Source organism: Plecotus auritus (assembly GCF_963455305.1).
Source record: "Plecotus auritus genome assembly, chromosome: 5".
Taxonomy (NCBI): domain Eukaryota; kingdom Metazoa; phylum Chordata; class Mammalia; order Chiroptera; family Vespertilionidae; genus Plecotus; species Plecotus auritus.
In genome coordinates this window covers 126,453,463-126,481,148 of record NC_137776.1, presented here as the reverse complement: position 1 = coordinate 126,481,148, position 27,686 = coordinate 126,453,463, and the positions used below count along the sequence as shown (strand labels likewise).

The window sequence follows — 27,686 nt, the reverse complement described above, 5'->3', positions numbered from 1 at the left end:
TGAAGAAACAATGTCAGAGTAAGCATTCCTGTCAAGCTATAGTCACACCACAGGGTTGGGGACTGTGGTCAAAGTGAGGCCTAATAAGAAGGCTGAGCACGGGGGGGGGGGGGGGGGGGGGGGGGGGGGGGGGGGGGCGGCGGTGGAGGGGAGAGAAATATTAACAGATACTATTAATTGAAATTAAGTTGTTTAATCTAAGTTTATCACATAAGCAGGGAGTCCCTATAATATTTACATCATTTTAAATTTGTTAGCACTTGAGATTAGCATTTTCTTGTTCTTCCCTTTCCCAATTCAAAGGAAACTCTTCTCAATTATATTTAAGGTTAAGAGAAACATCCGTAAAAATAGTTCACTGATGAAAGCAAAACGGAGCTCTAAAAAACTACATAGATGACACTATTTAAACGAGTATAGAAATTAAAGGATGAGAAAAAATCAGAAATTTTCTACAGAGTAAAGTTGAAAAGACAGATTTTTTTAACTGGATATTCAGAGGTCTCAAATATTTAGGTGGAAATACAAATAAATTAACTGACAAGTATGACATAAAAGACATGAATGTCACTAAAAACATGTGAAAAATATATTTTACCTAAAAGAAATAAAGTTAATTACCATGGTTGAAGCAATTCTAAGGCATCTTTAAATTTGTTATTCAGAAATAATTTCAGTGCCACTTCACATTCTTCCAGGCCATTCTTGAGATCCATCTTGGTTGATGATGATCTAAAGATAAAGAAAAAAATATATATAATTTCTATAGTTTTTACTATTAGCAAGTTGTCTCGGGGTGTGTGTGTGTACGCATACTTTGCATACAGATAGGCTAAAATTCTAACTCTGCCACATACTAGCAATGTCTTGAACCTCTGGGAGCTGACTTTCTCATCTGTAAAATGGGACACCACACCCTACTTCATGGGGCCATTGTGAGGATGCAGTTAATGACAAATATGGCTCATTGCGAGCAGTGAATAAATGATAGTGATGCCATACTCCCCCTCCACCGCCCCCGCCATCACTCCACCACAAGTAGAGGAACTACCTTTTTTCATGGGAGAGGCCAAGGTTATTTGTTTTAGTTAGATTATATAAAGGGGAGAAATGTGCTTCAGCAGAAAACTGAACTAAGGGAGACCTCTCCTAGTTACTTGCTTTTGATTTTATGTGAGTTATCTTACAACTCTGTGAATTTTAAGTAATTGATAGTCATGCAAACTATTTGTTGTCTATAGACATATCAATATAGTCCCGGCCAGTAGAGGTTCAACTGACTTCCCTCCAGTGTAAAAGAAACTAGTTGTTCCTGAATTTACACATTCATTTCAACACTTTTTAGTCCATATAAATTTGTGCCGTCTTCATTTCTCCTTTGAATCTGCTATAACACCTGCCTAGTTCCTTCATTGATTAATGAGTTAAGTAAAGCCTTTCAAATGCGGTGATTTCTGTATCTCTAGGAGAGTCATGATTATACACTATTTGAAAATTATCTGCTAATGATTTTTTTATTGATAGAAATATTTTGGTAAGCAAATGAGTAGTACAATTTATTTCAAAGTACTTAAAGTTGAATTGCCATGCCTCCAACCTCTCCAAGTTCATTCTTTCAAGCATGAAAACAAAATCTTACCAGTTACTCATCTACCAGAAATGGGTTCTGAAGGTTCTACAGGAAATGGGCCTATGCCTCCAAAACTTCTCATGGCTGGTTCCTTCCTGTTATTCAGATCTTAGCTCAAGAAGCATCAACTCAGAACTGCCTCAGTGACCCCACCCATACTGTCTCACTGTTTTTTCACTCCGCACCACTTATTACCATCCCCAGTATCCCATGCAGCATTTTGGTCATGTTTGTCTTTGTCTATCTTCCTTCTCTAGAACATAAATGCAAGGAGGTTGTTCTAGTCACTGCTGTGCCACCAGTATCTTCAGTGGGATCTAGAACATAGTACATACTCATTCAATATTGTTGAGCTGGTGGGTGGGTGAGTGGCTAGGTAAAGCTGATCTGGGTAGGAACACAGAATTCGTCATGCCTAAAGCTTAAAGGTGGTGCAGAAATGAGACAAGTTCTTGGTGGAGGGGTAGCTGAAGAGCTGAAAATTTGTGATGGTTAATTTTACATGTCAACTTGAATGGACTAAAGGGATGTCCAGACATCTGGTAAGACACTATTTCTGGATGTGTCTGTGAAGGGTGTTTCTAGAAGAGACTAGCTGTTGAATTGGTGAACTGAGTAAAGCAGATGGCCCTCTCCCATGTGGGTGGGCATCATCCAATCCACGGAGGGCCCAAATAGAACAAAAAGCAGAGAAAGAGTGGATGTGTATGCTCTCTGTTTGAGCTGGGCCATCCACATTCTGCTCACTTGAGCTCCTGGTTCTCTATCCTACAGACCCGAATGAATTGCACCACTGGCTTTGCTGGTTCTGCAGCTCGCAAAGAGCAGACTGTGGGACTTCCAGGCCTCCATAATTACATGAGCCAATTCCCAAGACAAGTCACCTCATCTATATATCCTATTGGTCCTGATTCTCTGAAGAACCCTGAAAAATCCAGAACTGTTTGCTCTTGAGTATCCAGTGACTACAGAGACCAAATAAGAATGCTAGTTCACAAACCTCTCTCAGGAAGATTTACACATGACAGTTGCTTGATACCTCCCTTCAGTCCATCACCATGTTTGGTCAGTGTTACTTCCTGAACATCTCTTGGATTTACCTTGTTTCACCTCCACTGCCCAGTCCAACTGAGCTGTCATTTGCTGCCTGGTGTCTACAGACACATTTCACCCATCTCCTACCCCTACCTCTCACCCCAGTCAGATCTTCGCCTAGAATTCATTCAACTAATATTTATGTAGCTCTAAGTATGTGCCAGGCACCCTTGTAGGGGCTGGAATATAACAATAAACAAGCCACACAGGCCCTAACCGGTCTGGCTCAGTGGATAGAGCATCGGCCTGCGGACTGAAGGGTCCCAGGTTCGATTCCGGTCAAGGGCATGTACCTTGGTTGCGGGCACATCCCCAGTTGGGGGTGTGCAGGAGGCAGCTCATCGATGTTTCTCTCTCATCTATGTTTCTAATTCTCTATCCCTCTCCCTTCCTCTCTGTAAAAAAATTAATAAAATATATATTTTTAAAAAGACACACAGGATGCAGGGCTCAAAGTAGCTTCCATCCTCCTGGAGTAGGAGTGCAGACTTAAACGAGAAGACCTGTAGCCAAGATCATCTCAGGCTGGGTTAGACAGTCTGGGCAAGAAACTGGTTTGGGAAGATGGGTGGGTAAGGCCCACCATTAATGAGGATGGTCATGGAAAGCTCTCCAAAAGGGTGACCACTGAGCACTGTAATATGGACCCAGCCATGAGAATATCTAGGTTGAAGGGAGAGGGGGAGATTCTAAGCTGGGAATATAATAAGCAAAGCAGAGAGTGAGAGAAGATGAGGACAGCAACCAGGCAGAAACCAGAAATCATAGTGGCAGAAAGATAGGTTTTATTCTAAGAACAAAAAGAAATTCTTAGCTCAGAAATCTCCATTCCCTTTCTAACCACCACTTCAACTATTAGGTTTTCCAGTTTTACCACCTCTCACCCCGTTCTCTTACTCTTCTCTCCCACCACTTCTCTCAGGTTACAGCTCAGCTTTTATTACAAGGAGATGGGCTGTGAACAAATACTGGTCCCTTTGCCAAAGGACAATCGCCCCTGCATCTCAGCAGGCCACAATCACCGGGAGGACCCACTTAGATGCCCAGCTTACAGGGATAGACAAAAGTGGGAGCTCAGCACCTCCAAACACAGTAAACTCAACCCTTTAAGCAGTTTACTAAGATGTTTACATGAAGTTAAGAATCACTGCCCGTATCCCCAGAATACCAGTGCTACCAGGTGTTTTGCACGGAATGACCAAGAGAGCGAGTTGAATCTCAGCGGGAACTTCTCAGCATCTCTGGAGTCAGTTCTCTCCATGTCCATTGCCATCACATTAACTGAGACCCTTCTCACTTCCAGTCAGGAATGCCTTCCCAACCGTGCTGCTTTGATTCCATGGTTCTCAAACTTCAGGGTGCAAAACACTTACCTGGAGGGCTTGTTATAAACCAATGCACTGCTGAGCCCCACCACCAGCATTCCTGACTCAGTAGGCCTGGGAAAGGCCCAACAAGTTCCCAAACAATACTAATTTTGCTTTCCTTCATCCTGCACACCACTCTCACACTGCTCTTCCTAAAACAGATGTTTAATCACTCTGCCTCCTTAGGTTAGGAACCTAAAGGGGCTGCCCGTATCTACCAGAGGACGTTCCAACACTTCTGCCCAGCCCCCACCACACCTGTCTAATCAGATCAGAACAAAGAGTATGGCTATTTGAAAACAGACAAGTATCTTGCAAGGGGCTCATCAGCACGCATTCTCCTCAAGCCTGACGTGATATAATGAGAATTCCTGGACTGGACACCGGAAGTCAGCGTTGCCGTTCTCTAGCCATGAGACAGATCTTCATTCAGAAAGTCATCTATCTTCCCTGAGTCCACTGCCTCCCTTTTACCAGTAAATGCCCTCCTGTTTCACAATGTGTGCAGGATGAACAAAGGCATAAAGGCATATTCCCTATAAGACAGTCAGCATGTCAGAAGTTTATTATTTATGACAAAGTGAGGGTACGTGTTGGTGAGGGAACAGAGGGATCCAGGGAGCAGATGGAAATCGGCATTTTAGCGTTTTTGCTAAGTGCATCCAGAGAAAGTTCTACTTTGTTCAGGAGCTCAGGGCCCCTTTACCCCAAGAGCTACAATTCAAGCTATCCTGTATATACTGATTCCACTCAAACTGTGGTCCCAGGTGAGCAGACCTCAAACTCCCAGTCTACTTTCCATATTTACCTGGAGGTTTTGCTTCCTACCCTCTGAGCACTCACAATTTATACTGACTTATGTTGGGTAGAGAGATAATTGGTGACTTTTTTCTCCTCTTTGCAAATTATTTAAAATCTTTTCATCTTACTTTTATGATGAAAAACTGATTTATATAAATCTTACACACAAAAGTAATGTTTTAAAGAAAAACAGAGAAACGTCCTATTTGTACCACTTCCCAGCTCTGTAACCTCAAACAACCACGCCACCTCTCTAAGTTTGTCTCCTTATCTATGCCTGCTGTTACTACTTTACAAGGTAGTTATAAAAACCAGGTAAGCTCATGGAAATAAAAGTACAAGCACTGTTTATATTGAGACATTAGTGTAATTCTCCAGGAATGTCTAAGACAAACAAGAAGGACAAAGAAAGCTAGGTTGAACTCTATAATAATGTCTGGGCATTCTTTTTTCTATTTCTCTTTAATTATGGTAGGATACACATAACATAAAATTTACCATTTTAAGTGTACATTCAGTTCAGTAGTGTTAATTATATTTACATTGTTGTGCAACCAATCTCTAGAACTTTTTCATCTTGCCAAACTGAAACCCGATATCCATTAAACAATAACTCCCTCTATCCTTCACTCTTTACGAACCAAGCAAAGAGAGAGGGTCCCCTCTTCTCCCATAAGCCCCTAGTCAAAATCTGGCCATAACCTTAATGATCTAGCCACTGGGAAACCTTATCTCACTAAACAGATACTGGAACTCAGCCTCGTGAAAGACCAGAATTCCCTGCATAAACTCTGTGATTCTCTCAAACCTCTTTAAGTAATTAAAGTTACCAGTAGTCGTGCCATACTTAGCTGATAATCTAGGCTTGGTAAGTGAAGAATTCAAAGGTCTATAAAAGATTTGATCTCTATATCTTTAATCCTGAGGCCCTAGACCCCTGTTCTGCTTCCTGCTTTTAATGAATTTTTCAAGTAGATTGAGAAGACAAAATACACTGTATCTCAGAGATTTCTAAAAAAATATATTTTTGTTGATTTCAAAGAGGAAAGGGGGGGGAGAGATTGAAACATCAATGATGAGAGAGAATTGCTGATCAGCTGCCTCCTGCACCCTGGGGATCGAGCCTGCAACCTGGGCATGTGCCCTGACCTGGAATCAAACCGTGACCTCCTGGTTCATGACCTCAACCACTGAGCCACGCTGGCTGGGCGTATCTCAGAGATTTTAAAGTGTTTACATCATTATAACATTTCCCATAGAAAAATTCATATTTGAAGACTAGACACGTCTCTGAAATAATAATACGTGTTCCAAGGAGGTGATGGGAAAGCTCTGGACCAAGGTAGAAAATCTTCCCTTATTTTTCCAAAAATGACCCTAACACAGCTGCTTCATCAACTAGTGTGGCAACAGATTTGAACCAATGAACACAAAACTTACAAATGGCTGAAACTTGGTGTCATGTGCCAGGTAAGGGCACTAGCAATAAACTCAAACGCAATAAATATCAGAGTTGCAAGGCATCGGGATCCTTATAAGGAAAGACTCTCTCCTGGCTCTTTCAAGTTGAAGACCAATCAAAAGAAACCATGGTTGTCAATACACTGTAAGACTAAATAGATGAGAAGGGTTATAACTTGGGGTGGGGTGGGGGGTAAGGACTCGTGAATGGTGTACTAGCCTAGAAATGAGAAGACAGAGCATCAAGTTGCAATTCAACTACTGCCTTGGCCGTGGCACCTTGGGGGTGTCATTGAATATCCAGGATTCCTTGTCTATTAAATAATGACCAAAACACCCTCCTGGACTGCCACACAACTTTGTGTTGAGGAGTAAATGCTTTGGGTTTTGTGGAGCGAGCAGTCACAGGAGGTGTGGTGCATTAGGTAGGGTGCTATTTTGTTCTCTGCAATCTACCCACACACTTGTCCAAATCTGAAGATTTTTTTCCACTTTAGACCTTCTAGGCTGCTCCAGAATACATTTACAACTGCTTGTTTTTACAAATGCACTAAAAAACCTATTGATTAAAAGGCAGAGGAGGAATTTTATTGTTTAATATTTAAAAAGAAAAAGGCTATGAAATCTGCAAATGGTAATACTATATACTTGACTATGCCTCTATATACTGTAATTTCTTACATTTCCCTCCATTTCTTCATTTATGTATTTTTGTTTATTCTTCAATTAAAGTTGACATTCAATATTATATATGACATTCAGGTATAGCCACGATAGGTGTTAGACATCTACGGTATATAACTTAACAAAGTGATCCTCCTGATGAGTCTAGTATCCACCTGGTACCACACATGGTTATCACATTATTATTTACTACTTTCCCTATGCTGTGCTTACATCCTCAGTACTAATCTGCAACTGCCAATCTGTACTTCTTAATCCCTTCATTTTATTCATCCAGCCGCCCCAACCCCCTCCCATCTGGCAGCCAGCAGACTGTTCTCTGTATTTGAGTCTGTTTATTTATTTTGTATTTTAGATTCCACATATAAGCAAGATCATATGGTATTTGTCTTTCTCTGTCTGACTTACTTCACTAGCATAATACCCTCTAGGTCCATCTATGTTGTTGCAAATGGTAAGATTTCTTTTATAGCCAAGTAATATCCCATTGTATATACATCCAACCTCTTCTCTTTTTTAACTGTTGTTTTTTTTAAAATATATTTTATTTATTTTTTTACAGAGAGGAAGAGGGAGGGATAGAGAGTTAGGAACATAGATAAGAGAGAAACATTGATCAGCCACCTCCTGCACATCCCCCACTGGGGATGTGCCCGCAACCAAGGTACATACCCTTGACCGGAATCAAACCCGGGACCCTTCAGTCCGCAGGCCGACTGAGCCAAACCAGTTAGGGCTTAACTTTTTATTTATTGATTTGAGAATGAGAGAAAGAAACATTGATCTGCTGGTCCACTTACTAGTACTTATGCATTAATTGGTTGATTCTTGTATGTGCCCTGACTGAGGGCCGAACCCGAAACATTGGCGTATCAGGATGACGCTCCAGCCAACTGAGCTCCCTGGCCAGGGCCTACCCCACTTCTTCTTTATCCAGTTGTCCATCAATGGATTGCTTCTATATCTTGGCTATTGTAAATAATGCTGCAGTGAACATAGGGGTGCATGTATTTTTTCATATTAGTGTTTTGGATTTTTTTGGATAAATTCCCAGAAGTGGGATTGCTGAGTCATATGTTAGTCGTATTTTTAATTTTTTGAGGTAATTCCATACTGCTTTCCACAGTGGCTGTACCAGACCGCATTCCCACCAGCAGTGCATGAAGGTTCTCTTTTCTCAACATCCTCCCCAACACTTGTTATTTGTTGATTTATTGATGATAGCCATTCTGTCAGGTGTGAGGTGATATTTCATTGTGGCTTCTTTTTTCTTTCTTTATTGATTAAGGTATTATCTATGTGTCCTTATCCCCCCCATTGCCTCCCCACCCCCTCACCCCCGCTCATGCCCACACAGCCCTGGTGTCTTGTGTCCATTGGTTAGGCTTATATGCATCTCTCCCCCTAACCCTCACCCTCCCCTACCTTCCCTCTGAGGTTTGAGCATCTCATCGATGCTTCTCTGTCTCTGAATCTGTTTTTGTTCATCAGTTTATGTTGTTCATCACGTGATATTTATCTTTCTCTGACTGACTTATTTCGCTTAGCATAATGCTCTCCAGGACCATCCATGCTGTTGCAAATGGTAAGAGTTCCTCTCATTGTGGCTTTAATTTGCATTTCTGATGATTATGGACATAGAGCATCTTTTTATATGTCTATTCACCATCTCTATGTTCTCTTTGGAGACATGTCTATTTAGATCCTCTGCCCATTTTTTAATTGGATTGTTTGTTTTGGGGTGTTATGTTGTATGAGTTTCTTATGTATTTTTGGATATTAAGCATCATTGGATGTATTATTGGTGAATATCTTCTCCCATTCAGTAGGTAGTCTTTTGGTTTGTTGATGGTTTCCTTTGTTGTGCAAAAACCCTTTTAATTTGATATAGTCCCACATCTATATATATAAAAGAGTAATATGCAAATCGACGGAATGGCAAAACAACCAGAACGACCAACCAGTCGCTATGAGGCGCACTGACCACATCTCGGCCCCTCCCCCTGGCCGGCAGGCTCCGATCCCTCGATGACGAATGGGGAACAGGGGGTGGGTGGTGGCAGCTGCCGGTGGCCAGGAAAGATGTCCCTGATCACAGGCCAGGCCTAGGGACCATACCCACGTGCGAATTTTGTGCACTGGGCCTCTAGTTTGTTTATAATTCCTTTTGTTTCCCTTCCCTAAGGAGACATATCTAAAAAGATATTACTAAGAGCCATGCCAGATATTTTATTGCCTATGTTTTCTTCAAAGAGTTTTATGATTTCGGGTCTTACATTTACTAGTAAGTCTTTAATCCTCTTTGAGTTTATTCTTGTAGTATATAGTGTAAAAAAGTAAAGTTTACTTCTTTCTTTCTTTCTTTTTTTACATAAAACCATCCAGTTTCAGGTGGTTCTCTAGGGTGTTGTTCTATAATTTAGTTGTAATTTTGATGTGTTTGCGGGAGAAGGCAAGCACAGCATTTATCTGCTCCGCCATCCTGACTGAACTTCCTTTATATATCTTTAACCTCTTCTTCTCTGACCCCTTTTCAACTCAGAAACAAACACAAATCTTACTTATTTCTACTTAATATTAACCAAGCAAAAAAAGGTAACTTTCCTTCACTCTTGTTTTCTCTCTTAACACCATACCCTTTATTTAGTACTGCTTTCAGTAATTTTTTTAGCTATTTTATTACAGCTTTCAAAGTCAGCATTATAAATGTTGATGTAGTAGGAACCTAGGAAACTATCAGATAAATTAGAGGATAACTCTGAAAGAGGGGCCTATATTTCTGAAGAAAGCTCAGATTTCCATGAAGAGAGACATATGGAACAAAATAGTATTGTGAAAAATAAATGCCTTAAGATACTTACAAGTTATTTTCAAGTTCATCTCCATTCCTCAACCCTCATATTATTGCACCCCTTTCTTACATTGATAAACTGAGTATTACGAACACATTCATAAACAGCTAAAATTTCAAATGCAAAATACAAAAAGCTAAAGATCTGTTGTATAATTAAAGTCTAATAAACCTATAGGATAGATGAAAAGTACTTTTTTAAAATATATTTTTTATTGATTTCAGAGAGGAAGGGAGAGGTAGAGAAACATCAATGATGAGAAAGAATCATCGATTGGCTGCCTCCTGCACAACCCACACTGGGGATTGAGCCCGCAGCCTGGGCATGTGCCCTGACCGGGAATCAAACTGTGACCTCCTGGTTCATAGGTCGACGCTCAACCACTAAACCACACCAGCCAAGCCTAAAAAAAACAGCTTTAACAGAGTTGTCTTAATAACTGATAAAGGAATAACTTACATGTTTAAAAAGAAACAACTAGTTAATTCTAGAATAGGCAGGAAAGGAACAGAACTTAGCAATGAAATGTGATGTTATATAAAATACTTAAGGAAAAGAAAAAAATATTATGATTAACTAAGTTTTAAAAAGCAGGTTACTAAACAGTATATTTAATATAATCCCAATTAAGCAAAAAAAAAGTTAGCATCTTTATATATAAGGGGGAAAAGAAAGAATATACATCTAAAAAATTGTTGTGGTAGTTATTGTGATAGTAATACATATTTAATTCTTTATGATTTTTCTGTATTTCCTGAATTTTCTACAATGAACATTTTTTAAATGCACTTTTAAGCCAAGATTACAAGAAGAATATTATTAGAAAAATAATCATAATACAATACTGACTGAAAACTCTTTGGTTATATCCATTTCAAGAAACACATGCCTAGGGAAAAGACTGGAATGAAATACACCAAAATGCTAACAGTCTGTATTAAAGTCATAATTATAGTTTATGTTTCTCCTTCCTCCATTTTCCCTGATGCTTGGCAATGTGGTTATATTATTTTATTTAAAAATTAATGGTTTACCCTAACCAGTTTGTCTCAGTGGATAGAGCGTCGGCCTGCGGACTGAAAGGTCCCGGGTTTGATTCTGGTCAAGGGCACATGCCCGGGTTGCAGGCTCGATCCCCAGTAGGGGGTGGGCAGGAGGCAGCCAATCAATGATTCCCTCTCATCATTGATGTTTCTCTCTCTCTCTCCCTCTCCCTTTCTCTCTGAAATTAATAAAAAAATATATTTTTAAAAATTAATGGTTTAAAAAATTTGAGGTAACCAAGACACAAAGGGAGCTGTGCCCCAGGAGTTTAATTTTGTTTGTTCCTGCTTTTATGTAACAGAGACACCTACTCACTGAGCCCCTTCGCCTCCTTCCCTCATTTGTAAAATGGGCCCTCTACCTGCCTGGGCCTCTCCTCTCCCCACAGGTCAATAAAACACAGAGCCTGTTCTGACATCAGCATTGCAGTTCACCGGAGGGTAGGACTGGTCCCCCCAGGAACGCTCGCACCCTTTCTGACCTGCTCACTTTGGATGATCGGTGCTGTCCAGAGGCCGGTTTTGCGTCCAGCGATGCCAAGTGAGGTTTGCTTGTTGCCATCTCTGTGCGAAAAGGCCTGTTAATAAAGAAGGCAGAGTGAGGTGTCTTACAGGAAGCGTTCACATAAACTTAAGTACACAACACAAGTCCTTCAATTATTTACTGCATCTCACCTCCATTTCTTTTAAGATTTTTTAAAATGATTTTTAGAGAGAGAGGAAGGGAGAGGGAGAGAGACACATTGATGTGAAAGAGAAACATGGATCGGCTGCTTCCTGCACACCCCCTACGGGGGACGGGGGATCCAGCCAGCAACCTTTCAGGGCCATGCCCAATCAACTGAGCAACATCAGCCGGGGCACCTCCATTTCTTAGCAATTTGGAAAAACTATTCAGTTACATGGCGAACATTCCTGAAATACAGCCCCAATAAAATAAACTTATTTTTCTTTTATTCTAGTGCACACACACACAAAAGAAATGAACTGAAATCATCCCCCACAGCTCTCCACCCAAAGACAGCATTGTATCTTCTATATATCCTTGCATATCTTTTCCCAAGTAAATCTACACATATATTTTTATATTTTGCTAGAGGCCCGGTGCACGAATTCATGCACAGGTGGGTTCCTCAGCCTGACCGGCAATCAGAGCCAATCGGGGCTGATTGGGGCCAGCTGGCAGGGGGAAGGGACCATGGGAGGTTGTCTGGCCAGGGGAGGTTGGCTGTGGGAGCACATTGACCACCAGGGGGCAGCTCCTGCGTTGGGCATCTGCCCCCTGGTGGTCAGTGCACATCAAGCGACTGGTTGTAATGGTTGCTTAGACTTTTATATTATATAGATTAAAATGGAATAGTATGGTAGAGGAGAAAAAAGTTTTCTTTGACCCTCTTAGGGTCCCTGGTTAGGTCTGAAAAGTAAAGTAACAAAGACAGGTTAACAAGAGAAAAGCATATAAATTTTATTGAATTTTTACATGTACATGGGAGCCTTCAAAGAGAATGAAGTCCCAAAGAAGTGAACAATAGGAAGCTTTTATACCTGTTAGACAAAGAAATAATAAGTTTGTGAATAACTGACAAGACAAGGAGTTGGGCTAGGAGTAGTAAATGGTGAAGAAGAAATTAGGAATATAAGGATTACTTCAATAAGGTTTGTCTGCAGATTCTATGGGTGGATAGGTGTCTGTCTCCAGTAAAAGAATTTATTTCCTGCCTTTATGCAGCAAAGGGAGAGCTTTCACTGCCTTTTACTGCTTCTTAATTACTTTAAGCTCAAAATAATTTTTATGTCAAAGAGGCATATTTTGGGGTAGCATAGTCTAGTTTCCTTCATTATAACCTTCATTTATCCTGAATCTCTTCTTAATAAAAAGAGTTGCTCTATTATAGTTACTGTCTGCACAGCATTCTACTGAATGAAAGTAACATAATTTGTTACCCCATCTTCATTTTGGGGCATGGAGGTTGCTCCCAATGTTTTACTACAAATAATACTGTAATAAGCCCCTTTATATACTGTTGCCTGATTATTTCCTGAGGATAAATTTTTGAATTAAAGGGGGTATATTTTGTAAGGTAGCTTATTTGTAATAAATTGCTTCATTTCCATACACATACACACACACACACACACACACACACACACACACACACACACATATACACACTAGAGGCCCAGTGCACAAAATTTGTGCACTTGGTGGGGGGGGGGTCCCTCAGTCTGGCCTGTGCCCTCTCACAGTCCAGGAGCCCTTGGGGGCAGACCTAAACTGTCAGTCGGACATCCTTAGCACTGCTGCAGAGGCGGGAGAGGCTCCTGCCACCGCCGCTGTGCTTGCCACAGCTTCTGGCTGAGCAGCGCTCCCCCTGTGGGAGCACAGTGACCACCAGGAAGCAGCTCTTGGGTTGAACATCTGCCCCCTGGTGGTCAGTGCACGTCATAGCGACCAGTCATTCTGCCATTCAGTTGATTTGCATATTAGCCGTTTATTATATAGGATACCACACAGTGCTGAAGTGACATAGAGGAGGTGGACATGAATCTGGTTTACAGAATCTTGGGCCACCTTAGTGACCCAGAGCTACTCAAGAGAAGGAAACGTCTAGAGTTTAAGAATAAGCCCGCCCTGTATTGTAACAGAATCTCCAATCTCCTTCTGCTTCCATTCATCTTAAGAGCACACATCCCATAAAGAAGAAAGGAGTATTGACTACCCTTAAGGGAAGCCTTTTTTTCCAATTCTAAGATATATAATGCCCTCAAGTATGTGGAGTTTGATTATATTCCCCCTCACAAACTTCCCAGTACCCTCTAATATTTTACATTCAACATTCACCATATCTGGAACAGATCAAGTTCCCTAAATTTTATACATCAGGTTAAGGGAAAATCGAAGTTCTTCTTACAAGAGTCATTGGGTGTGGGTAGTGGGAGGGAAGAAAAAGCGACAGATAAGGCGGAATGTAGCTTGAACTCAGGTTATGTTCCAGCCCAAGAACTTAATACCAGAACAGAGGAAGCACTAGCACTTGTGTACACAAAACTCTGAGGCAGTGACTGTCATATCCGTTTACAAACAGGGAAAGAGGTAAAAACAGATTCAAGAGACTGTGAACCCTTTTGAAACATTCCTGCCCATCTGCTCTCTTACAGATTCACCCTTGGCCTTAATCATAAAATTATCTCCAGTGTTGAATCTGTTAGGGTTTTTAAAATCAAAAGTAATCACACTTGCCCTGGCCGGTGTGACTTGGTTGGTTGGGGTCGTCCTGTGCACAGAAAGGTTGCAAGTTCAATTCCCCATCAGGGCATATGCCTGTGTTGTAGGCTAGATCCCCAGAAGGGGGCCTGCAGGAGGTGCTTATCAATGTATCTCTCTCACATTGATGTCTCTCTCTCTCTCTCTCTCTCACCCTCTCCCTTTCTCTCTTTGTAAAATCACATTTTTAATGTTTTAAACATATTTTTTAAAAGGCAAACATTGCTCTTTCCTTTAGCATTTCTGATTTTGAGGGCATACTCAGAAAAAACTCCCCTCCACAAAGTGCTGTGAATTTGTTTCTTAGTCTTTGGCCATTTTCCCAAGATAATTTTTAAAAGACCATATCTTTTCCCTCAATGATATGACAGACCATTATATAAAACACTAAAATTTTATTAAGTTCTGCTAAAACCAACATTTACCAAGTAAATGTTCCATGTTTCAAAGCTACAATTATAGTGTCTTTACCTGGCACAATAGACTTGAATTTAACAGAACTTAATAATTATTAATAAAACAAAATTAGATTTTATTCATCTTTTCTTTTTTTAATATTTTTATTGATTTCAGAGAGGAAGGGAGAGGGAGAGAGAGATAGAAACATCAATGATGAGAATCATTGATCGGCTGCCTCCTGCATGTCCCCTACTGGGGATCGAGCCTGCAACCCGAGCATGTGCCTTTGAATGGAATCAAACCTGGGACCCTCCAGTCAGCAGGCTGACGCTCTATCCACTGAACCAATCCAGCTAGGGCTTATTCATTTTTTCTGATGCTAAAGAAAACAACATGTCATATTTCAAGTTTAGATTAGACACCTTTAGTCCTGTATGCTTTTATATACATGTATACAAAGTCCCAGAAATTGTATTTTAAAATGTATATTAATATCACAATAAGTGTATCATGCTACAAAGTGATTTTTTATTCAACAGTATTTTGATATAGACCTAATTCACTCACTTAAACTATTACCTAGTATTTCATCAAGAACTATTTAAGCCGAAACCGGTTTGGCTCAGTGGATAGAGCGTCAGCCTGCGGACTGAAGGGTCCCGGGTTCGATTCCGGTCAAGGGCATGTACCTTGGTTGCGGGCACATCCCCAGTGGGAGGTGTGCAGGAGGCAGCTGATGGATGTTTCTCTCTCATCCATGTTTCTAGCTCTCTATCCCTCTCCCTTCCTCTCTATAAAATATCAATAAAATATATTTTTTTTTAAAAAAGAACTATTTAAAAAAATTTTTTTGAGAAATGCTTCAAATACATGGAGAAAATATGACAAGTAAATCTGAAATTCATTTTTGTGTACAACGTGAGGTGCACATATTTGTTTCCCACATGGACAGGCAATTATCCCAACACCAATGAATAACTTCATCCTTCAGCTACTCCTTAGCTTGGAAATAAGACAAAAGGAAAACCAATGTCCTTTCAATGTCATGTTGGAGCACTGTCTAACAGGCCCACCCAAAGATATACCTTTGTTTGATTTGCTAATGAATGACTATTGATTGATACTCTGTAAAATTATATGTTAACTTGTAGATTTTTTTTCTAGTAAATACCCAAATAATTAGTCTGGTAGGGTTATGGTTTTATTGCCTTGTAAGATATTAACCAGTTTTAAATATAGCAAATCTTATTCCAACATTCTGTCTTCCATTCCCCAAATATTTTTAGAGCCAGTTTTACCATCTTGCTGATGGATAAATAAATCTGACATTTGTTCGTTCTGTAAGTTTTACACGATGACATACTGAATAACACTGCAACTCTGTAACACAGGGCCAATTTCCATGTGTACACGTGTCTGTGCCCAGGCACTCTTGTTCCACTCATACATATGCCTCTCTGCACTTTGCACTATCGTGGCTTTCTTTATATGCCAAAGGAGCAAGTCCTCTACTTTACTAATGTTCTTTGTCAGGGGGGTGGGCGGGAACTGCTATTATTTTACCTTCATTCTTAGTTATAAATTACAGAGTAAGTTATTATAGAGATACCAAAAAAAGTCCTGACATGGTTTTTCCTGGCAAACTTTGCAGAGAACTGCTATCTTTACAATATTATATTTTCACATCTATACACATTTATTCAAGTCTTATTCCCTTCAGTAAAGGTTTTTAATATCTGAAACACTGTAGTGGAGTACATGCATCCTTGCAAAAAAAGCCATGCTAAATGTTCTTTAAATTGCTTCAGTTTTAGGGTCTGTTCTGCCAAAGTAAGCGCAGTTATTAAACATTTAAATAGAATGACTTGTCTGTTCCACTCCTGAGCATGACCAAGATGTTATACTGAGATGTTAGAAGAAACGCATTTTTAGCTAGTGAAAACTATTATTTGGCTGATTGATGCTAAAGGAAACATCATATTTCAATTACTGTTATTAGTGTGTTGGAAAATATGCCCTCATTTTGCACTGTATTTACTACTCTAATTTATTTAAGTTTCTAAAAAACTTGGGTATATACCTAGGAGTGGAATTGCTGAGTAAAATGGTAACTCTATGTCTAATATTTTGAAAAACTGCTGGACCATTTTCCAAATTGGCTGTGTGATTCTGCATTCCTACCAGTGATGTATGAGAGTCCCAATCTCTCCATATCTTGGCCAACACTTGTTATTGTCCATCTTTGTGTGGGTAACGGTATCTCATTATGGCTTTGCCTTTCATTTGCCTCATGACTAATGATATTGAGCATCTGTTTAGGAACTTATTGGCCATTTGTGTATCTTCTTTGGAGAAATGTCTATGCAGGTTCTTTGGCCATTTGTTATTTGTGTTATTTGTCTTTTTATTTTTGTATTTTATACTACTCTAATTTTTAATCATGAGGTAGAACTATTTTCAAATGAAAAGCTTACAGCTGTCTTTGTTTATACTTTTTCTCTCATTCAAGTCATAATTAGCAGAATCAATTCAAATTTAATTTCCCTAATAAATTCAATGCAATGTGCTATGTTCCTGCACAATAAAAAGCTAGCTCATTTTGAAAAGCAAAAAATGAAGTAAAATTTTCAAAAATTATTAAAAGACAATATCCTTCCAGCTTTTCATCAAAGTTAAATCTCTCTTTAAGGGGATAAAAGGAATGAACAAAGATGGCCAACTGTTATGCTATGAGAGGCACCATTTATATAATCTACAGTCTGAACAGTGTCCATCGGCATTATGAACATGGGACTCCAGTGGATACCACCACCAGATTTCCAGGAAATTTATTGCTTAATATTATTGACCATATGATTAGCTTGTCTTTCTTACTAAAGAAAACTGCTCACCAGACCAAATCCTGCCCAATGGGCAATTCCTTCAAATAGCCATGCTCGGGGCCACTGATCAGAGGCAGCGGGGACTGCTGCAGCGGCCGCTGGGAGGGCAAGAAGAGCCCAGAAACTAGCAGGTACTCCCACAGCCCTCTGACTGTCAGCTCCAAGCCAGGCCTGTCACCAGTGCTATCAGAATCAAGCGAAAGGAATTCAACATTTCCTCACCACTCTTGCAAATGGAAACTCCCAAAAAGACTGTGTTGATTGACTGACTGACTGACTGAACAAATGGACAAACGGAGGAGCAACTGGCAGACAACACTGATTTATTTTTCACTGGAAGGAACTGGCCCTCACTCTCATCTGGTCAATCCAACCCCCTGAACTATCTGATGTCCTACACACTGTTCTAAGACAACCAACGGCTGGAAACGCAACTAGAAGCCAACAGCCAGGAAAAGACTAAAGCCAGTTCAACAGAAGGAAGAGTTCAAGGAAGTGGAGAAGCTTACCTTGAAAGAAAGAATGGTTGGAGGAAAGCAGAGAAAAGGAAAGAACATGAAAGCTATTTCCAGACAGTTCCCTCTCTAATTCATCCCGTTATGTGTATACAGAGAGAATAATAAAGCAAAATGTGGCAAAATGTTGAAAATGGATTAAGGGTATACATTAAATTCTCTATTATTCTCACACTCTTTTGCTACGATTGGAATTATTGCAAAGTAAGAAAATGTTTTTTAAAGACAGCTTAGATGGTCCTGTAGCAAAGGGCAGCAACAGGGATCAAATGAATGGTCACTGGACCTCAGTCACTGGCCTTGCCAATGCCAGTGGAGAACACTAAGCCCTCAGGGTCATGGACACACCAAGTCCAGCCACCACAGGTGCCTGGGCAGCAGAGGAAGTGGAACCAAACACAATGGATTTGCTGCTCTGGGTGTTTTATTCAAGAACAAGACATGGTTATCATTAGGTATTTTATGCAGCAACTAAAGGGGATCACATCCAGATATCTCTGCCCTAAGGGAAGCTTAGCCATTGCTTATATACACTATTTGATTAATTACATGTTGATTTCTTCTTTGCAGTTGGCTAAATTATTAGGTTCCAGGCAAGCTCATCCAGTTACAGCTGTGTCTGCTAAATACTGTGCTACACTTTAATGCTTAGCAAGAATAGCATTAGTAAAGACTGCCCAGACCTAGAGACCCTCGTCCTATGTAGCAGCAGCAAGGACAGAGGGCAATGCAAAAACAACTGGATGGAGCCACCAACCAGAGAGCAATACCCAGATGCTGCTCCATCACACTCCACTTCCTCCTGCACCTGACACCACCTGGGAAGGAGGAGAGGGAGGGGAAACCTCAGAGAAGGGAGGCGTGGGCCTGACGCAGAGTTTAACGGTTTACATGACTGGGCACTTGCCTCTGCCACTCCTTCAAGAAAACCTGAATCACTCCAAAAGAGACTGTTTGAAATTTGAGCAGATGATGTCATCTTTAATTGGCAATGTTTTTTTCCATCCTCAATGGGGATGAGAGTTCCAGAGGCAACTGAGAGCAATTGGAAAGAATAAAAGTTCATTTTGCATAAACTATAGTGTGTCTCAGACCCCACTCACTAAAAAAATGGAAGGTAAACTTACAGTCTCTTCAGAAAAAAGAAACTATCCCAACAGATGCTGTTTCTCTTGCCCACAGCCACAGCAAATCCCTGACACAGTGGAAACTAAACAAGAGCCTGTGTCCCTTCAAATTCTTTCCTTCGGCAAAACAAACTGCACTCTTCACATTATTCAAAACAAACAGCAATGGAATGTTAGATTGGCAGGAGATAAGCACAGCTCCTGTTTCATTTTGCTGCTTTTCTTTACTGTGTTTTTTTTAAAAAAAGAAAAGAAAAGCCCTAGCTGGTTTTGCTCAGTGGATAGAGCGTCAGCCTGTGGACTGAAGGGTTCTGGGTGCGATTTCAGTCAAGGGCACGTTCCAGGATTGTGGGCTCGATCCCCAGTAGGGGGCATGCAGGAGGCAGCTGATCAATGATTCTCTCTCATCATTGATGTTTCTCTCTCTCCCTCTCCTTTCCTCTCTCTGAAGTCAGTAAAAACATATCTATATATATAAAACCCTAATATGCAAATAGACCAAATGGCGGAACAACCCCAAAACCAAACAACCAAACAACCGAACAACTGGTCGCTATGATGTGCGCTGACCACCAGGGGGCATGCGCAGAACATGGCGGGCATCAGAAACAGGTGGCAGAGCATGGAACATGGCAGGCATCAGCTGTGGCGGGATGGTGGAGCAGATGAGCAGGGGCGCCAGACCAAGGCGGGGCACCAGTCGCTGTCTTCGGGGTGAGCCTCTGGTGGTTACTGAAAATTCTCTGCTCCCGTGCACTGTGATGCCGCCGGCGCTCGCACCTGCTGCCAGCACCGGAGCCACCACTCGCACCCGCTGCCAGCGCCAAAGCTGCTGCTTGCACCCACTGCTGGCACTGGCCCTAATCGCTCCACGCCATCAGCGGGTGCAAGCGGAACCGGCGCCATCAAGTGCATGGAAGCGGCGGCGGCGGGAGCAGGGCTGCCAGCAGCAGGGCTGCTGGCAGACAGGGGACCAGGGGCCACAGCCGGAGGGGCTGGGTGGGGGCATGGAGGATGGGCCGAGACCTGTCCCTGTGCCAACCGCAGCCTTGCGGCCCGCAGTTCCTCTCAAGGTGCACAAATTTGTGCACTGGGCCCCTGGTATACATATAAAACCTTCCCTGCTAGAGGACTCTCTTATTACTAACAGAAATCTTCTGTCTAGTTTTTTATCTGTTCTCATCACCCTGTGGTAGTGTGATTAAGGAGAAAGCGTACTGGGTTCCCGGCCGAGGTGAGCCCAGCACTGGCAAGCAGTGTGGCGTTGCACCCTTCACTCACTTCTATGAGCCTAAGTGTCCTCATCTGCTCAAACTCAGAAAGGATACAAATCATAGAAACAGATATAATGGTGGTTGCCACGGGCTGGAGGACAAGGGGAGTGGGGAGCTATTGTCTAATGGGTATAGAGTTTCAGATTTCCAAGGTGAAGAGTTACAGAGATGGATGGTGGTGATGGTTGCACAACATTATGAATGTATTCAATACTTCTGAAGGGTACATTTTAAAATGGTTAAGTTTATGGTATGTGTATTTTACCACAATAAAAACAAATTGGGGGGAAAGCATGCACACACACAGCCAGGGGAGGGATAACAATACCTGCCCTGTCTACCTCAATGGATGTGATGAGAGGAAATGCGTCTTATTTTAGGAAATCACTGTTTAGACTGAAACATCCCATACATGCGGTGCTGGTGTTGAAGAATTAAGTGACTGAGGCCAAGAGCCTCCCATCAGACCTACGTTTATACTCCTGCCACTCAGTAGGGCAGTGTTTCCTGCACCCTGGGCAGAAGCCACTTAGGCAGCACTTTGCCATTTTCATTACATCCTCAAGGGAGGGATGCAGAGCAAATGCAGGTTTTCAGTGTGGCACTGCGTGGGTGATTATTGTGTCTTTTAAAACATCACAACCTAAAACAAAGAAAACCAAAACAAGAAATTTTTTAAAATTGATGCTAAAAGTAAATTTTCCTTTCATTTGACTCTAAAAATAAAGACTACTCGATACGTCTTTTTCCCAGGCTACATAATGTGTCTCTCCTCTGGGTTCCTTGATCAGAATTTACAACTCATCATAGTATAATTATTGGGTTACTTTTTAGTTATGGTGAATCGATTATGAGCCTTTTAAGGAGAGGAACTCTCTGGCTTAGCTGAGAGATGCTCACCGATATTTTAATGAATAAATGACATTTTTATTGATTCTACACTAGCACCCTGTACCAAGTACAGTCAAGATACTTGGCATTTTATGTCACATATGTAGATCATGGAAAGTACCAATGAATATAATACCACAGAGTCCTTTATTCAAAAATAAGCAGCTTTCAGTAAATACAAGGACTTTCCTTACTATTAGGTCAGACAAACAAACGAGAAGGGAAAACATATAAATACTCAAGTAATTAAGTGCCAAAGTTTCATTTTCTTTAGATCTTCAGTGTGTGACTATTTTCATAGTTGGTGTGTATTTATTCAGCCTATAATATCAAGGAGACACACAAAATGTTTTTGCTATACAGGGATGCTATTGCTTAGAAAACAAAACAACAACAAAAACACCTAAACTAATATTGAGGAGGGGCGATGACTCATAAATGCTATATAGGGCCTGGTTTGCTGGATCCAGGAATGGCTCAAAATTTGCTTCACCCACTAACTAGGAAGATAATGACTATAGTCCCAACCCACAAGAGAAATTCAAGCCTTGGTTCCACCCTTCCTTGCTTTCTCAAACACAGTCACCTGTAATGACTTGAAATGAGATAGTCCATAACACACTCGTCCAAAACAATCACCAAAGATATCCTTTCATACCATGTGAATGGTCTAAAGACTTTCCACAACTGTAGACTGATGAGTATCGAAAGAAAAGTAACCCATGCATGAAATTCATATCAAACTCCTGTTCATGTTCTTTGCCCATATATGCAGCCCCGCCCATTCTAAAATGAAGCAAAGTGTAAATATGGTGTTAAAAAATGGAAAGCAAGTGCAAAACATCAGGAAGACCTGTGGGCATGAAGTCCAAAAATACTGAGCATTTATCATGACACATGTATCCAGGAGTGCACTGTGGATTTTTAATAAAAGGGGGCAGGGGGCTCCCACCAGTAACCTAATGGGCACAATACAACAGCTGGAGCACAAATCTGCCAACCTTACCACGATGGGGTCTCAGTCAGCAGGCACTGGGCAACTGATTCAGCCTTTGTGCACCTCATCTTCCTCATCCGTAACAGGGAATGGCAAGCCCAATTATCACAGTTGTTGAAAACACAAGGACTTACCACAGCTACTGGACCTGGCACAGAAGACATTTTTAAAAGATTCTAGTTCATCTCTTCTCGACTAAGATATGAAAATGATGACAAAGCAAAAAGGTGCTTAACATTCTGTAACCGGACAACCAATGGGTCCAGGCTGTCTGTCACTACTTTAGCCAATTAAGCAGAAACAGGGTTGAATCATATATGAGCATTTATTCCAATAATGCCAGCAGCATGGGAAAGCAGCAGGTCATCCATGAAAATCTGCTCTCCCCTCCCCATAAGCCAGCTGTTTATATTGGGTAGAAGGCAAAGATTAGGTGGGAGAGTAAGAATTATAGGCATGGGAAAGTAGGCAAGGTATAATGGTTACAGGTTCCAGAGGGCAACCTCTGGGACCAGATTACAGGCAATAGGGCTAGGGGTTGCAAAGGGTGGGTGCCAGTGGAACTAGATTGTTACAGCCATGAGGTTGTAAAACTTTCCATAATGCTAGGCAGTTCTCAGGAAAGGAGGGATGAACTGCATTCCAGTGTTAGCTCCCAGGTCCCAGGGCATACAACTCTCAGCCAGGTTAGAATGTGCTCTCTATAATCAGAACAGAACCATCACAGTTAACAGAAATATGAATATGATTAATATTTCTTATATTTATAGCTAGTTCCCAGTATTCTTTTTCTGCCCCTAACACTTCCTTCCTGCTTTGAAACCACATAGAGCAAGCATGTCAAACTCGCGGCTGATGGGCCACATGTTTGACATAGAGCCTCAAAATGTCCTGTCTCACGAGAGGCCCCAAAGCCTTCTGCTAATCAAATGAGAGATTTGATGCAAAAAAAATGGGAGGTTATAAATGACACAAGTTGTAAGTAGGTCATTTCCTATGTAAGTTTATCTATAAGTCACTTGGTTAGAAATCAAAGCATCTATATATATAAAAGCCTAAGTAACCAAACAACTGAACGACCAGTTGACCAGTCACTATGATGCTCAATGCAGGAGCTGCCCCCTGGTGGTCAGTGCGCTCCCACAGCCAACCTCCTATGGCCCCTCCCCACAGCCAACCTCCCGCTGCCTGGATCAGCCCCAATCACCAGCCAGGCCGAGGGGACCCCACCTGTGCATGAATTCGTGCACCGGGCCTCTAGTATTTTCTATAAAAGCAATAACTAAAACATATATATATGCATATGTGTATGTACATGCATATAGATATGCACACACATGTTAAGTTCTCAACCTAAGCCATAAAAGCCTATTTGAGCCCTAAATTATTAATAATTTTGACCAGAGTCTTAGAGCCAGGAGCAAGGTCTTACTTTAAGACTGAGGCACACTTCCCCTCTACCAATCCCCACACTGTGCCCAGGGAGTCCTCACTAAATACAAATCCATGTGATCTTCCTGAGGAAAACTTATGTGGCTGGTCACTTCTCTTGCCATGGTTCCCTGGCATCTGTCTTCCTCTGACCAGCCTATCCTCACTAGAACGGCAGGCCTCCCAAACTTCTTGGCAAACACTGAAGAGATGGTGGTGAAGGAGATCAGAGTCTGTTACCCCAGAATTTGACAGAAAGACTGTTTTGAGCTGAAAGCAATGAGCTCTCTGCCCTCCCCTTTTCTGTCTAAAAGCAGGACATAAATTTCCCTCTCCCATACTAGGAAGGACATGACCCCAGAGGTAACTCATATCACCTGAAAAGGATTTTTATTTGTATAACAAACCTTATAAAACAATCCTTATTTACCATACATTTCCTAATCCTTTCCCATAACTTACCCATACAGAAGCCCAGAAACCCTTTTCTTTAGTTCAGCCTCTTCTCCAAGATGCATCATCCTGTGTTAAGATGGTATATAAGCCTCAAATTCTAATCACTTCCTTGAGGCACATTTCTTTGTGAACTCTGTGAATTTTGTGTGTGTAAACTGATCTTAATTTTCCTTTCTCTTGCTAATCTGTCTTTTGTCCATTTAACTTGCAGAACCCCAAGCAATGAACCTAAGAGTAGAGGAGAAAGTTTTGCCTTCTGTACAAGGGCCTCATATCTCAGGGGCTCTGTAGTTCTAATAAACCACCTCCGAGAACCACTGCCCAAGTATCTAGCAATATCTGCCTAAATTCAGACATCTCCTCCAAAAAGCCCTAGGAGGTCACCCCTAGGCAGTCAGCATCTGCCCAGACTCCTGCCCATCACCCAAGGTTAGAATGGTCACCCCTCATCATTGCTCACAGACCCTGTCCTTCTCCACACACTGTTTATCCTACCATGTCCCAAAGACAGAATTTCCTGTCTGTATTTCCCAACAAACTAAGTTCTTGAATGAGTATCTATCAATAGGCCAAGATATTTGCTGTATTAAAAAAAAATCTTAATTATTCACTCTCAAGTACTAACCATCAGGCAGCACAGGGAGCCCTCTGAGTCGGCTGTCAGGGCAAGTGGGTTAGGTCTGTCGGGATTCCTTCTTCAGAACCAAGACCAGCCAAACACCTTTACAGACTCAGACTCCTGTTGCTGTTACTCTGGTTTGCTTTGGTTAGTTGATTTTGGTCTGTTGTTTGCTTCCTATTCTGTTTTTGGTGTCTCGGTATCTTCTAAGATACTGGAATAAACAGTGGCCAAAAAATCAGGAAACCATTTTTTTCCTCTTCTTTTTTTTCCTTTTCCTTTTTATTGTTATGGGGAACTATTTTAACTATTGTATGATCTCTCTCTATATATAGGGTGTCCCATATACATACTTTACAGCTGATAGTCCAATTGATGTTTCTTTCTTTTTAGATTTAACCCATTGGGATTTATAATTATTCAAAGTGGGTATACATTTTTGGGACACCCTGTATATAGTACCTATCACATGCTTATTGATTATTGAAATAACTACATGATTTCCAAAATCTCTTTGCAACGCAAGCATCCTAAAGAACTGTGGCTTCAGAAAACCTGGGTCAAAATTAGTGGCAAGTATTTGTATGTCCCAGTGGTCGGCAAACCATGGCTCGCGAGCCACATGCAGCTCTTTGGCCCCTTGACTGTGGCTCTTCCACAAAATACCACATGCAAGCGCGCACGTACAGTGCGATTGAAACTTCGTGGCCCATGCGCAGAAGTCGGTTTTCGGCCTGGGCGAGTCTATTTTGAAAAAGTGGTTCTGACGCCAAGCCACACTCCAGGGGCCAAAGAGCCGCCTGTGGCTCGCGAGCCGCGGTTTGCCGACCACTGGTATGTCCTGTATAGGTCTGGCCACAAAGTACCTACACTTCTACAGTTGAAAAATGACCACAATTTTAATGAAATAATTAGGTAGTTTTTGAATGCCTCTCGCCTGCTAAAAATATCTGCACCATGAAGAACAAATGTAAACATTGGTTGAATGTTGAAATAAATTAATTAATGAGCAAATATAAATTTTGCAGGTCTAGATAAGGCAGAATTTCTAATTTTTAGGAATCTTTTCCTAATTCAATTCAAAGTTGCTGCATTTAAGTATGACAACATGTTTAAAAATAAAAACAGCAAATGTTCCACCTCTGGGTGGCGGAGAGTTTCTTTTTAAAATCCTTGATTTATTTTACGCTGCAGGAAATCCACCAAAATACTGGCACCCACAAAGCTCACATAATATGTCACCCTAAGCCAAACATATTCTGCAGCTACAAAGATGACTGCTACCAGTTGGTGTTTAAAAGCATTCTGACTACTGGTCTCTGAACATATCAACTTTTAGAAACTGCTGTAGCTAATGTGATTTTAAGATAAAGAACTGAGATCAGTAACCAAACAATATGAATCAATTCACTAAAATAATAAGACTTCCATTTAACAAAGGCAAATCAAGAGTCACATATGGGGGTTATGGTGGGAACCATAATTTAACCTCTATCTTTACAAAATTTTCACAATTGATTCAATGGTAATTCAGCAAGGTTACAGTTCTAGCCTCCAGTAAACTCCAATGGGAGAAACTGGGACGCGATGACTAAGGACAGATGTTTAGACTAAAAGGGTCTGCGTCACCAGGGGAAAAATGGCACAGATTCAAATGCACAATTAGGAAAGGGTGATCACGCAAAGCTCCCTTTTCAGTGACTCCCATTTACTGTAATCTTGCCACAAAGAGACAGACTGAAGCTGACACAGCAAGGCAAGGGGTGTTATCAACCCACTCTATTCTGAGAGCGTGAGCCTGTGCTTCATCTTTCTTAAGGTTTTAGGCACACTAGCAAAACAAAACCTATGATGAAGCCCGCAAAGGATGTAAGACAAACACAGGGAACACAAAGTGAGCCCGTGTGATCCTTCCATTGTTCTGCAGCCCCGTGCACACCTTGTAGCAATAAACCAGCCATGGCATCCAGGGAAACCACAGCCTCTGCAGCAGCGAGATCTGCGGTTTTCTCTGATTTCAGCACTCACCCTCAGGGGGACATAGGGGGAGGGGTGGTGGGAGGAAACCCCTGGCAAGTTTGACATAAAGCCTTTAATAAAGAACATGTCAAATTAAAAAAAAAAAAAAAAAAAAAAAACAATTCCAGATCTCCAATGAAATTTAACTCGGATTTTAAAAACTGGCATTGTTTTCCTGGAATTAAATCCTCACAGATCTAAAGAGAAGGCTGCAATCATACCCCCGGGAACAGCTAAATAAATGCAACATACTCACAGATTTCGACCAGCTGTGACTCTGGAGGAATGAATGATTTTTAAACAGCCAACAAAAAGAAGAGGCAGTCCTCAATTTAACAGTCAACAAAAATCCTCAGTTTCTGTTTTATTTCTCAGTCCCCAGTGAGACTCTAAATTACCAGGCATGAGAAAAGAAGTTGCTGAGGTGGCTGACAGCATCCCAGAGCTTCCCAGGGCAGAATTTAAGACTTGTCAGTTAAAGTGGCAGATCCGCTCTGGCTCTGCCCCTGGCTGATGCTTCTGCAGGAAGGGATGCCGGGAGATTCCCCCCCACCCCCCACCCCACTCCAATCTCTGCTGCAGCCTAATGCTAATCCATCCCTGTTTAATTGTCTTAGGGAACAGGAAATAAAAATACAAATGGCCTGGATTTATAAAATCTACAGGGTCTTTTAAAGGTTTTTCAAATATACCCAAAAATTTACCTACATCGAAAAAGGGCCAATTGCAGAATGCAGTGAATTTCTTTTGTTTCAAGGAAAATGTAAGAGCAGGCTGATACTCCCAGGTTAGACTTAGATTTTATATCCCATGGACTTTTTAAAAACACCAAATAAGGGAAAATGACATTCTCTGAAGTTTTTACTCTAGTAGTTTGT

The 27,686-nt window shown here is 41.3% G+C and overlaps 1 protein-coding gene across 3 annotated transcripts in view; it reads right to left on the bottom strand.

Annotated features, from left to right (window-relative positions):
* Positions 1-27,686, bottom strand: part of TTC39B (tetratricopeptide repeat domain 39B) — a 126,084-nt gene that overhangs the window by 51,449 nt on the left and 46,949 nt on the right. For 2 of the 3 annotated variants that reach the window (XM_080667214.1, XM_080667216.1), the window contains exons 3-4: positions 11,416-11,511; positions 622-732 (exon numbers count right to left, since the gene is read on the bottom strand). In XM_080667214.1, the coding sequence (XP_080523340.1) occupies positions 622-732; positions 11,416-11,511 (207 nt within the window). Of the gene's footprint in view, positions 1-621; positions 733-11,415; positions 11,512-27,064; positions 27,335-27,686 lie in introns of those variants that run through there. The other variant, XM_080667215.1, reaches the window with a different exon arrangement.